The 13,322-nt window shown below is 35.5% G+C and overlaps 3 protein-coding genes across 3 annotated transcripts in view; 2 read left to right on the top strand and 1 right to left on the bottom strand.

The window, feature by feature from the left end:
- Positions 1-13,322, top strand: part of LOC141351161 (uncharacterized) — a 510,144-nt gene that overhangs the window by 121,177 nt on the left and 375,645 nt on the right. The window lies entirely within an intron of this gene.
- The window catches only part of LOC129426023 (steryl-sulfatase-like), a 27,466-nt gene continuing 17,389 nt past the window's right edge, over positions 3,246-13,322 (top strand). The window contains exons 1-4 of the mRNA XM_073857704.1: positions 3,246-3,405; positions 3,726-3,882; positions 4,563-4,684; positions 4,933-5,055. Of these exons, the coding sequence (XP_073713805.1) occupies positions 3,734-3,882; positions 4,563-4,684; positions 4,933-5,055 (394 nt within the window). The 5' untranslated portion in view covers positions 3,246-3,405; positions 3,726-3,733. The remainder of the gene's footprint in view (positions 3,406-3,725; positions 3,883-4,562; positions 4,685-4,932; positions 5,056-13,322) is intronic.
- Positions 12,654-13,322, bottom strand: part of LOC141351262 (general transcription factor II-I repeat domain-containing protein 2B-like) — a 2,724-nt gene continuing 2,055 nt past the window's right edge. The window contains exon 2 of the mRNA XM_073857914.1: positions 12,654-13,204. Coding sequence (XP_073714015.1) covers positions 12,773-13,204 — 432 coding nt within the window. The 3' untranslated portion in view covers positions 12,654-12,772. The remainder of the gene's footprint in view (positions 13,205-13,322) is intronic.

The following is a 13,322-nucleotide window of genomic DNA, read 5'->3' as shown; positions in this document are numbered from 1 at the left end:
GGCTTGCATGAGATGTAAATATGTTGGCAGACTGGCCAGATTAGTGTGATGAGTCCTGCAGTATTGTAACGCATCCTCCCAGCTCTTATTCTTTTTAACCACAATCAGTTCAGTGTCCCACTTGTAGCAGAGGTAAGGGAGTGACTCAGCACAGGGGTATTCATACAATTCGCCATTTTTAACTAGACCGCAGAGGTCTTCAGTTGAATAATATGATTGGTCTTCTTCCAAGATGATAAAACTGATATTGCTTTCATCACTCCACTCCCAGTTGTTTGGAGAGATTCGTTGCAGACCAATCCAACTGTCTGGGTATGAACCATTTAACGCTGTAATTTCATACCGGCTGTCGAATCTGGACAGGTCTACATAGCTGTCTCTGCAGTGACTTTGAGCATCTGTCCATGTTGTGGCATTATTAAAATAAAAGTGTTTTCTTCTCAGAGCTGTTGTCAACTCACAATGAGCTGAGAGGAGAAGAGCAAACACGACAATCTTCATCTCTTCTGTTAAGGGCGAGTCAGTCAACTCTCTCCTAAAACACACTTTATAAGACCAACTTTACATTTGTTAGTAATGTATGCAAATGATCACTCAGAGAAAGCAATGGGAAAAAACCAACCAGATTAGATAATAATTTTTCTTTTATGGGAAAATTCATCAAAATCAGTAATCAAGCTTATGACAATTGTGCCAAATATTCTTGACCTTTCATTAAAAACAGGAGGATGAGTTTTGAGGAAACTATGGTGTTAAAAGCTTAACTGTCCATTTGGTCTGAAAGGAAGACGGTAAAAAAGCTTAAGCAATAAATAAATGTAGGACAAGAACAACTAAAAACATTGAGATTGTCTATAGGTGACTGTCACAGAGCAGAGAGTATTTAAATTGATTTGAAGATGAACAAATGAAATTGTCAGATTATATGTCATCTGTCATATGTCATAAACCATCTGTCAGGTGTCCATGATCTTAAAAGATAACGAATGTAATAAAACCCTAGAAATGTCATTTATTCACATTTTATAAAAAAAAATAGGATGCAACAAATTAGGACTCAAGTATTAAAATAACATTTAAATAATAAGTTGTCAATTTGAGGTCAGATATGCAAGAAATAATGAATGACCGGCGTTGAATTATAAGAAAATAATGCACACCCAAGGTGGTTACACCACCGGTGTGCATTATTTTCAAATAATTCAAAGGACCGGAGTCAATTATTCCACTTATACCACGGTTACCAAAAACATTACTCTGGTGCCTATTTTTTAGACATTTGACAAGTTAGGTGTGCGGTTTTCTGAAAAATAATCAACACCCATTTAACATTTCTCAGCCAATCAGAATAAAGCATTCAACAGGCCCTTGGTACAAGAGACAATAATCCATTAAAACAGAGATTGTGATATGAATATTACTAATATATATATAAATGTTATGACTTGTTTAAGTCTAAATATAAATGCTGCGTGACATTGGTCCTTCACATCAAAATGATTTGCATAAGGCATGATTTTGTTGTTTTTTTAAAGTTAGCATTTTTTGTTCTCCTGTTTTTTTGCTATATTTTTGTATGCACAATTTGAGTATTTTAAGCCAGCCTACCAGATCAAGTGTTCAAAGATGATGACGTCTTTTCTTTACTCCTTGGTGCTCCCTAAATGACCATAGCCCTATATGTAAAATCTATATGTAAATGTTGCCACGTCTTAGCTTGACACTAGATCTTTTCACCACTAACAGTGAAGTGGAATATGAAATTTTTCGGATTAATATAAAGAGCAATAACCCAAATGTCTGGATTGGTCTAAAAACAGTGGAGAGGGCTGGCACTTGTCTGACAGAAACATAAAAAACTATCAAAGAAATAAAGTTAAAAGACAATTTTGACAGACAACAGCAGTTTTAATGTTATGACTGAAATCCTGCAATGATAATAAAGTTGTTAAACAATATTCTTGTTAAACTAGATCGTGGATCAGGTGGAACAAATCTGTCATAGCAGAGAAATATAAACCTGGTTAAGACTGAAGTGAATAGTTCACTAGTTGTGTAGGTTTAGGTGATGTGAGTTATTCATATATCCTCTATATGTCTGTAATATTGTTTAGATCATTGCAGTTATTTTATTTTGTGTAGTCTTTCTAATGTTAAAAATGTTTTAATCGTGTCCTCAGGTGCCTCTGAATATTCAAAATAACCAAATTATGCAAATACATTAATCATGCATTATGTAAATGAATAAACGACACAGCAGAGTTTTTTTTTTTATCTAAGGGCATTATATCCTTTTAATGTAACACCATACATTCATGACATTTATTATTTTATTCTATAAATCTGTTTTGTTTAAATATATTTTTAGTACTTTTAAAGTTTCAGAATTAATCACTAAACAATGAATCTCTGAACCAAATTCCCAGTGGCCTAAATCATCCAGTCTTTTGGCAAAACCTTAAACAGGTTTAGGTAGTTAATATATGCTTCATATGTGGCCATAATTTAGTGACTTATTTATTTTTTTGCTTTTTCGATATTTAGGTGTTTCGAGCGATTCGAAACAGTGAATCACTTTTCGAAGCAGTTGGTTCAGTTGATTCGAAGCTTCGTTTCTCCCATCATTTCATCACACTATGAGAAAATTGAGTTAAACACACAAAGACCAAAATGGGAACAAGCTTAAACATTATTACAAAAATATACATCTAATATGTATGTAAAATGTATGCGTTACTTCACTGGAAACTATTGACAAGATTGTTGTACCATCGCCTGTCCTGAAACGGTAGACCGCAGAATTAATTGTGGCTAGAAGAGATACAGCAACGGCCAAAATCTTGTGAAATCTCGCCTGATAAGCGCTGTTTCCTTTCTAATCCTACCCGAAAACCCAACATATCGCGAGATTTAGGCCGAAGCTGTTTCCTATCTAGCCAGAGACTACGAGAAGCCTGACTGTTCAAAACATCCAATAGGGGGCATTGTTTCTCTAAAAATGTGTTTGTGTTATTAAAACGCATTTAAATGTGAGGTGAAAATAAACTCGCTATTCTGTTAACATAATTGACTCTCTTCTCTCTGCTGTAAATGACCGGTTAACACAGGCAAGAGTGAATAAATAATTCAGAGACAATTTAAAAAATAACAAAAATAATATGATCATCCGATACAGTCAATGAAAATACTAGCCACACAGAAGTATTAAACTACTGGTTAAGTTTTTACTGCGAAACGTTTAGGAATGGTTAAACTTGACCAAATTAAACTTCTATCCGCATCACGTGACACGGCCTCACTTCCTTGTGTCATATGACCAATGACCGTCATTCAAAACTGTTCATAAACATGTAGTAACCAGCGCTGAGGGGCCGGGCGGTTTCTTTCTCGTCACAGGTGCATCAGGTAAGACGGCATACAAACAGTGTCTATGGTGCATATGAAACGCAATGAATAATTGACTTTTAAAATGTGGTTGTAGTGAATTATATAGCCTATGCTAGAGGGGTTCATGCGCAGCCAATGTAATTTAGTGAAATGGTTTAATTCGACTTAACGCGGCTCAATCTGAAGTTGAAGACACCTTGCATTGCAATTTTTTTCAGAACTTTTAGTGATCACCATATTAATCACAAGCTTTTGGGCTTGCACCTAGACCCACCATAGGCTATCTTGTTATTTGTTTGCATGTTTTTACGCATAAACAAGCTTACATTCTCTTTCAGAGTCCACGATGAAATCCCTTATATGGATCCTATGCACTGTTGGTCTGGTTTTATGTGCAGCTGATCCAGTCAGGGCCACAAGACCTAATTTTGTCTTGATGATGGTGGACGATTTGGGAATTGGAGATCTTGGTTGCTACGGGAACACAACCCTTAGGTTCATTCTGCTTTATTCATTTATTTATAAAAAATAAATTTCTATAGCGTGTTTGGCATAGAATTATAAGCTTATTCTTTATAGTAGCTCTCAAGTTGTCTACATGTAATTTTCTTTAAATTACAATAAAACATAGACCAATTAGAGTCAAAATAATATGTGGCATTAACATTAAAACAAAATACTTAAAGGGATAGTTCACCCAAAATTGAAAATTCCTTCATGATTTACTCAATCTCATGTTGTTATAAACCTGTATAAATGTTTTTGTTTTGATAAACATGAAGAAATAAATATTGAGGAATGTTTGTAACCAAATCGGTCAGAGGCCCCATTCACTTCCATAAACTAATACAATACAAGTCAATGGTGCCTCTGATCGGTTTAGTTAGAAACATTCCTTGTTCGTGTTCATAAAACCAGTAAATGAGTAAATGATGACAAAGTTTTCAGTTTTGGGTAAACTATCCCTTTAAATGATCTTAGCTGTGTAAGAACAATTTACTTTAAGATTTATACTTTTAATATGCATGAGATTTTGTGAGAGTAAACAGAGAAGGCTTTCCTCTTAGATGTCACATATACATTTTGGTGGGTGAGCGAGACTGACGATGTCTTTCTGCATCCCACTGGCACCTCTTATAAAGTCTGTATTGTATTGTGATTGTTTTGGCCTGCAGAACACCTCATATAGACCGACTGGCCCAAGAAGGGGTAAAACTGACCCACCATATAGCCGCTGCACCCCTCTGCACTCCCAGCAGGGCCGCATTCCTCACAGGCAGATACCCCATACGATCAGGTCAGGCCTGAAGCTCCTGCACCTATAATTCTGCTAAAATTAGCTTCATTTGCTTCCTAAATTTCAAAACAGTGCAGTACTGTTTTGTGTTTGAATAATAATAATATAAGTAGGGTAGTAAGAAGGACTAATAATAATAATAATAACAACGTGATGGACATACATTGATACTTGTTGTACCTACTTAGCAGTCTTTATGTCTTTGGTGTATGTTTATCAGAGAGTATACATTAATTTTGTATTTATAGGTATGGCTGGGCATGGCCGACTTGGAGTGTATCTCTTCTCCGCATCGTCGGGAGGTCTTCCGCTCGAGGAAATCACCTTGGCCAGGGTTGCTAAAGAGCAAGGCTATGCCACAGCTATAATTGGTAAGCTAACACCAATTTGATGCAAAGTAGCATTTTGTTTGACTGATTAGTTCAAAATATAACTAAATCGTTACCCACGTAAACTTCATGCACAGACAGTGTTCATGTAGTTCAGCTGGTATAGCATTGTGTAAGTCAGGGTTTTTCAAACTGGGGTCCAAGGACCGCCAGGGGGCCATCAGGAGGTTCTCAGATAATTTCAGAGAAAAAGCTTAAGGAAAAATGTATTTATTAGGAAGGTGATTATCTCTCATTTCATGCTACATACATTTCAGAATCCTTTATATTTTTCTAGTGTGTGTGTTTTTCTTATTACAGTTGCCTTTATCTCACTTTTATTTGGGGGTCCTTGGCCTCATAAAGTTTGAAAACCCTCGGTGTAAATAACACATTTCTTGGGGTGAATTTCTAAACCGAACACACATACTGATGCAGTGCAAGTTGTTTATGGATAAAAGTTTCATGCAAAATCCATAAAAACAGAGACTGTTGCAGATGGCTGTGAGGTTACTTACCCTAGTTTTACTATAACATTATGAGATATCTCACTGTGTGAAATGTCTCCTGAGTGACCAAAGCCCAAGGTTTACCTAGTTTTTTTTATGGAGCGGTGGGATATACAGTCAATTTTATCACCAGAAACTGTGCACGCTCTGTATGCATGGTTTGTGCATGCACCTATAATCATTGTTGGCACTTTTAGTGGGTCTACAAGCTACAATATATTTTACCTTTATTTACAGTCTGGATTTGCAAACAAATAAGTTGGCTAGTTGCCAACTGTTTGTACACTCTCAGAAACAAAGGTACACAAGAAGGTACAAAAGTTGTCACTGGGACAGTACCTTTTCAAAAAAAGTACACATTGTACCTAAAAGGTGCATATTGGTACCTAAAAAGTACACATTGTTACATTAGAGGTCCATACATACTGTATCTAGGTGCATACAAATGGTACATATTAGGACCTTTATAAAAAATACCACCCCAGTGACAACTTTTGTACCTTAATTTCTGAGAGAGTACCTCAAAGACCAGGGAGCACGGCTCTCAACTAAGTTGATGTTTTTTGTTTTTATTAAACCCTGGCTTTTGGGGTTTTCTTGTTAAATATTTTTATATTATAAAGTAATTTGTGTGAAATAGGATTTTATTAATATTGCAGTGCAATATATATTTTATAATTATTATTATTATTATTAAACAGCACTATAACCACAACATAAAATCAAACCTGAAGTAAAGCCACGTGTTTACCAGTGTTAGGGAAAGTTACTTTTAAAAGTAATGCATTAAAATATTAAGTTGCTCCTCAAAAAAGTAACTAGTTGCGTTACTTAGTTACTTTTCATGGAAAGTAATGCTTACGTTACTTTTAAGTTACTTTTGCATAAATTTTTCTTACTGGGCTGAGGCTTGATCTCTTTCAGGCCTTGCGGGTGTTTTTATGATCACAATTACTTGTAATGCGTTATCCCCAACACTGGTGTTTACCATGTTCTACTTGAAGTCTGAGGATTTAACTTCTTACACTCTGAGGCTATTTTGGGGATTTTCGCCTGGATTTGGCCTACCAAATTTCAAAAGCTTCCCATACCCACATGCAGAGGGGTACATATAAAAGTTTGGTATCATTTTACAGGAAACCCTTTGAAATTTCATAAAACACTGTTGAAAGTGCAAAACATGGTTGTATGTCTTGTCAGTCCTCTAATAAACACAAAAATAAATAGGCGCTTTTTGATGTTTTTTTTCTAAAGTTTTTATTTGAAAGTGTATAACTCTGGCCCTGAGTGGTAACGAAACCTGCAGACAGTTTTGTTTGATTCCAGCAATTGTCAGCTTACAGAGGAAAAAGGAATTTGTTCTCTATCATAACCTATGCAAAAGTTATTCTACTCCAACTGAAGGGAGGAATAATACCCTTTTTGTATTTATTTTCCGCCTAAAAATATTTGAAGTGCTCTCATAACCACATACAGTGGAATAAATGCAATATCTTTATATCATTTTGCAGAAAACCCTTTGAAGTTACATAAATAGCTGCTGTTTGTTACAAATAGTGTTATTTAGGGTGTTTTTCATATGATGAAACACCAAATTTTCTTTTTTTATGTTGTAAATACTGTCTCTGATAGTGTATAACTCTGGTTCTAGGTGCTCTAGCAGACTGCAGACAGTTCTGGTTGTTGCCAGCAGCAGACAGTAAACATCCAAAAAAGAATGAACTCTTTAGCATGTTGCATTCAAAAGTTATTCTCGTTTTACTGAAGGGTGCGAAAATACATTTTTCATATAAATATTATTTTTTTGTTTTGCACATATAATTAATAGCAAGGGGTTATTCATGCACACAACCAAAGAAAATGCTGTGAATGGACTCATTTTTTAGAGTAGGACCTAAGAGAAAATATGGTGTATCATTTGTGGCTATATGTGCTATCTGAGGCAGTTCACCCTCAAGTTTCACATACGTTTACAAAAGTCAATTTTTTACCTCATTATTCATTTGACCATTGTTAGATAGGTGATGATAATAGGACAAAAATAACGCTGCAGCCTTATTCCTGAGAGTGAGAGCTTTCATTTGATATAAGGCTTGCCCATGTTTGTTATACTTGAAAAATATGAAATATGTGAATATTAAATTATATTAAAAAATATGGGGGGGTTGATAGTGTAAATTAATTGTAAATAACTTTCTTACAGTAAAAGATTTCTCAAAGTGATGCATATCTGCAGAAAGTAGAGAGTCTATGCTTTCAAACAGTATCTCATATGTGGGACTGGGTCCATGACAGACCATTACAAATTAAAGGAATATTTTATATTAAGTCAAAATGAGATAATTCTGGACCCGGTACAGGGTCCCAGAGTTAAAGAAGTTAAATCTGAAGATTTTTTATATTAAGTATATAGTAGATATATTAGGAATAATTTTTAACTAAAACAACAAACCCTTTTTTAAGTAGTTTGCATGCTGGGTCATTCTTGTCAGTTCTAATATTTTTATTGGAAAATGGTTGGCAAATATTGCATGTTTAGGTACATTTTACCTTGAACTCTAAAACTGTTCAAACTAATCTTTAACTGTTTTACTATTGAAATGACTTTTGTTATACTAGTAACAACTGGATTGTTGGTTTGTAAACCAGGTTCAGACACATGCCCTTCATAAAATGGGATATGAATGTGTGCTAACCTGAGGTCACTAAACCCAGGGTCATGTGACAAACAGGTGGGTTTAGACCATAAGGTCAGAAAAGACTGACCTTATCTACAAAATTTAACAGAAAGCAGAGCAATCATCACACTAAAACAAAATACTGTATGTCTGTATATACAGTAAGTCACTTTTAATTGCACTCCATGCCAACAATATAAATGGGTCATGGTAAGAATTAGAAAGTGTCAGGGTGTGGTGCTGGATAGAACCCAAACGCAGACAGCTCGTAACTTAAAGACGTTTAATAAACATAAATACCCTTGAGGGGGCAAACAATGACTGGAAAAATAACCATAACAAGACAAATCACACACAACATGGTATCATTGGGTACACAATGAACCGGCACAAGACATAAGACACAATGGCTTTAAATAGGGAAAACTAAACTAGGGAACAATGACAAACAGGTGAAGGGAATAAACCAATCATGAATAATTAACAAGGAAACGAGGGGGCAGGGTCAAGACTAAAGACAGGAGAGCATGCGGTACACAAAACATAAACACAGACCACATGACTCTCCACACAGACGCAGAACACGGATACGGGGGTGTCAGGATCCCGGCACCAGAAACAAGACAAAATACACTTAATAACATTCGGGACCCTGACAGAAAGGGCTTTGGGCTAAAATGCCAGTCTTAGTGACACAAACTCTAGATTTCTATTATCTGTTAGCAAACATTTTAATATTTGTTTAACTTAAGGCATTATAATATGCTTAGTCACCATTGTGACCAAGTAAATTGTTCATTAACTCATTCCCCGTCAGTCATTTTTTTTTTTTAAATTGCACGCCAGCCTGTTTTGTGATTTTCACTCAAGTTTCACAAAATGCCCAGAAAAAAATTCTTCTAAAAATATATGAAGAGTTTTGTTGTAAAATGAGATAACCACCGTTTTTTTAATTGTTCAGAAATCTCGTTTTTTGGTTGTGCATTTCAATTAATTTTAATTCAACTGCAGTTCAACCTTCATAACGTAAAAAATACAGCTAAGTAGCACCATAAAATGAAATAAAAACATCATAACATAATAATAAACATGTTTTGACAAAAATGTTAAAAAATGGATTTATCTCGTTTTGCAATGAAACTCTTCATATAAACATATAAATTTACAAACAAACAAAATGGGAAAAAAATGTATGTGTGTATATGTATATGTATATGTATATATGTGTGTATATATATATATATACGGGAAAAAACTTTGATCATATATATATTTGTTCTGCTTATAAACTCTCAAATATGGGTATTTTTCTTTGAAAATATATTTTTTTAGGAAAAAGCTGAAATAATAGCATTTTTGTGAAGGAATTTTGTAAGAGATCAGATTCAGAACGATTATCAAAACATACAAAGAGTTTAAAATTAGTAAATAACATTTTGGCTTTAGATTTTTTTTTTTATTGGGTAAGTGGATAAACACAGTATTGCAAATTAACATAAAAAATTTTCAGAATTTTTTTTATACAAATGTTTTCTCTAGATATCTCGGTAATGGGGCTTTCACACCAAACGCGAATTCAATGATTTGTGCAAGTAGATTATATAAGCCAATGCAAAGACATGAAGTTGATATTTCAATACTTTTAATAATGTGCAATTGAACAGGTTTACTTAAGAAATTCGCCAGAAAGTGTATTTTCAGTTTGATTCAATTTTATTTATATAGCTCTTTACACAATTGTTTAATTGTTTTAAAGCAGCTTTACATCAATAGATGCAGGAAAAAACATAGAAAAATCATAAAAACATAAAAAGCAGAATACAGCAGTTAAGATTAACCATACTAGTGAGCGTAGTAAAAATTTAACCTATGTAAGAGGGTGCTAAGGTAAGCCAATGTCAGCAGACTCCCCAGGGGTTGAAAAAAACCTCTTAGGAGAAAAACCCTGCGGGCAAAAAGTCCTAGGAGGGGAAAAAAACCCTTGGGAGAGAGCCAGACATAGCTGATTCTAAAGAGGATATATTATATAATAGGTACGATTTTTAACAATTATATGAGGATTAAAACATAATATATATGTATATATACAAGGATAAGTAGATTAGATGGGGGCAGCTGGTGGTTGTTGGTCTGACATCAGCTGGGCATCACGTTGAAGGAAGGCCAGTAGATCAGTGGCGTGATAACCTCCACGGCAACCGGAGCTGGGTCTGTTAGTCCCATTGTCCTCGGAAATGAGGACGAGACAGGGAAAGAGAAAGAAAATCATATAAATATACATATAAACATAAATATATTACCCAGACGAGTTATGTGAATGCTTTTTTCCGGACACGCTAACTATTCTGGGATAAGTTAATTTACTAGACAAATTATGTGAATGCTTTGTTAAAGAGAAATGTCTTTAGTTTAGACTTAAATTGATATGCACAAATAAAAGTGCAAGAATGACGTGAGACCCCATAGACCAGGGGTCTCAAACTCAAATTGGTGGGGGGCCATTTCTGTGATTCAAACCTAACAAGAGGGCCACTTCAACATTCAAGCACAAGAATGGCAAATATTTCTGGAAATGTACTTTACTTGCTAAAAAATAAACATCATTATACAAACATTTTGTCATGTATTTATGTCAAAAAATGTAAACAGCAGTGTCCTTATATATATATATATATATATATATATATTAGTTTTTAACAGTCAGCACCCAAACCTTTTCCCTTTATTTTAACTTAATTAACTTAACAAAACCTTGTACTGAACTAACAACATTGCACTTAATGAACACTGTTTTGTACAAAACACAATTCTATTTCTTGCAAGACACCTGGCAGCGTTTCTGCTCACACAACTGAGCTACGTTTGCTGTGATGGAGGTCACAGTAGAAACCCTGAGAACAGCTCCAAGATGGGCTAAGCCTCACTAAGCCTGGACCTGTACTTGCATTTATTAAAGTTCATAGTTGAGAAAAGTTTCTCACACAGATATGTGCTTCCGAAAAGGCACATTACCCGACTGAACACTTTGGACAGCTCTGGAAAGCATGGAGGCAGTGCTCTCAAAAACTGTCCAGACTTGTCTGCTTTTCCTTGTGCCTCTCTGAATTTAGTTTTTAGAAGAGCCCGACCGATATGCTTTTTTGGGGCCGATGCCGATACAGATATTAGGGAGTAAAAAAAGACCGATAACGATATATCGGCCGATATTCTTTGTGTATATTATAGTTCAGTATATACTACAGTATATTATACTAAAGTACTGTACATAGAATATATACTTTAACATAATATACTGTATATGAATAAATACAATGCAATGCAATGATCACTCACATATGTGACAAAGATATGTACTATAGGCAAGAAGTTAACAATAAACTTTATTATCCAAAATTAGTTGGATATCAGTGCACTAAACAGTAAACTTGACTTATTATAAATAACTTTAAAACACAAAGAGAACAAAATACATAAAACTTGCATCATTTGCAGTTTTGACGAGAACGTTATAAAGAGAAACTTATGAAGTCATTGATTAATATTAGCTTTACAGTAAGTTGTGTTCTTCACAAATTAGTTAACGTTAGCCACTCACAGTTACGAAGACAATGCTTGACGGAGCACATACTAATGTACGCTATGTTTAATGTTGTGCACAACGTTTTTATAACACAAACCCAGGGTTCCGTGTAAACTTTAGACTTTTATAAAAATAAAGCGTCTTCGCTCCACCTCTTTTATTTAGCAAGGGTGTAGAGTTGCGCGAGCTTATTGAATCAATTGCTCTGAAATGAGCATGTTACCTAACAACACAAGCAGCAGTAATCTCATATAGTGATATATAAGTGCACGGCTGCGCGTAGTTTAAACGTGTAATTTCTCCGTCTCGCGTCATTTCTCCCGCTTGCGTTTTAACTCGCAAGTCGACAAAGAGACGGATTAAAAACACCAAATGTAAGCGGGAATGCGTCTCTCTTGTCCATTTATAATCCAATCCGACCAAAGCGCGTCTTAATACCAGGTGTAACAATGTTGTGAAGAAGACACTGCGTGACTGCTTCCATGCCACCTGAACTGAGAGACTGTCTGAAGTGAAGAGGGTGGGGGATTGGAAGGTGTCACTACAGTGAGTGACCTGAGTCGCCATTAGCAACCAGTATGGCGCACTCTGCTGGACAAACAAGTACTTACATCTTTCAAATGCATTTAATGTGTTCTGTAACAAACGTTCATATCGGCGCATATCTGCGGCTTATACGCCGATACAGATATATCTGCGACATGCTCATATCGGCCGATAAAATCAGCAAAACGATAAATCGGTCGGGCTCTAGTTTTTAGATCACTGTTGCATTGCAAGTCAATAAGTTCCATTTGCAGAACACTTGGGGCACTCTCTACATCTGCTGAAAAGGGGTCTGCAAACAGCTTAAAAGTGTCACGGTGTGCCCTGAAGTCAGCAAAACGTTGATCAAATTCCTGGAGTAGGTTTTCAATAGAGGAGGAATATGTTTCACTGTTAAATGCTATGCCCTACTCCACAAGGAATTTGCATGTTGGAAAATGGCTGAGGTTTTTGGCAGTAAGCTGAGTTTTCCACAGTCTCAGTTTTGTGGAGAAGGCTTTCACACTTTCATATGCTGCTGTGATAAGCTGACCAGGGCCCTGGAGCTTTAGGTTGAGGATGTTCAGCTCCTGTGTTATGTCAACTAAGAATGCAAGGTCCATGACCCATTTAGGATCATCAAATTCAGGAACATCCATTCTGCCATCTTCCATGAATCTCTTCACCTCTGCTCTTAATTCAAAAAATCTCTTCAGAACATTCCCCCTGCTGAGCCAGCGCACTTCAGTAAAATATAGTACATCACTATATGTTGACTCAATTTCTTCTAAAAATGCCTGAAATTGATGTTGCTGTAAACTCCTCGACCTGATGTAATTAATACATTTCAAGACAACAGACTAGGGCTGTCGCGGTGAAGGAATTTCCCTTGCGGTGATTTTGCGTGGCTCACCAGCGCGGTATGCGGTTTTACCGCCGTCATTTACTAAAATAAAATAATTTTTTAAATCCAGAACA

Source organism: Misgurnus anguillicaudatus, chromosome 19, assembly GCF_027580225.2.
Source record: "Misgurnus anguillicaudatus chromosome 19, ASM2758022v2, whole genome shotgun sequence".
NCBI lineage: Eukaryota > Metazoa > Chordata > Actinopteri > Cypriniformes > Cobitidae > Misgurnus > Misgurnus anguillicaudatus.
The sequence above is the reverse complement of the archived record's forward strand: the minus strand, read 5'-3'. Positions and strand labels throughout refer to the sequence as shown.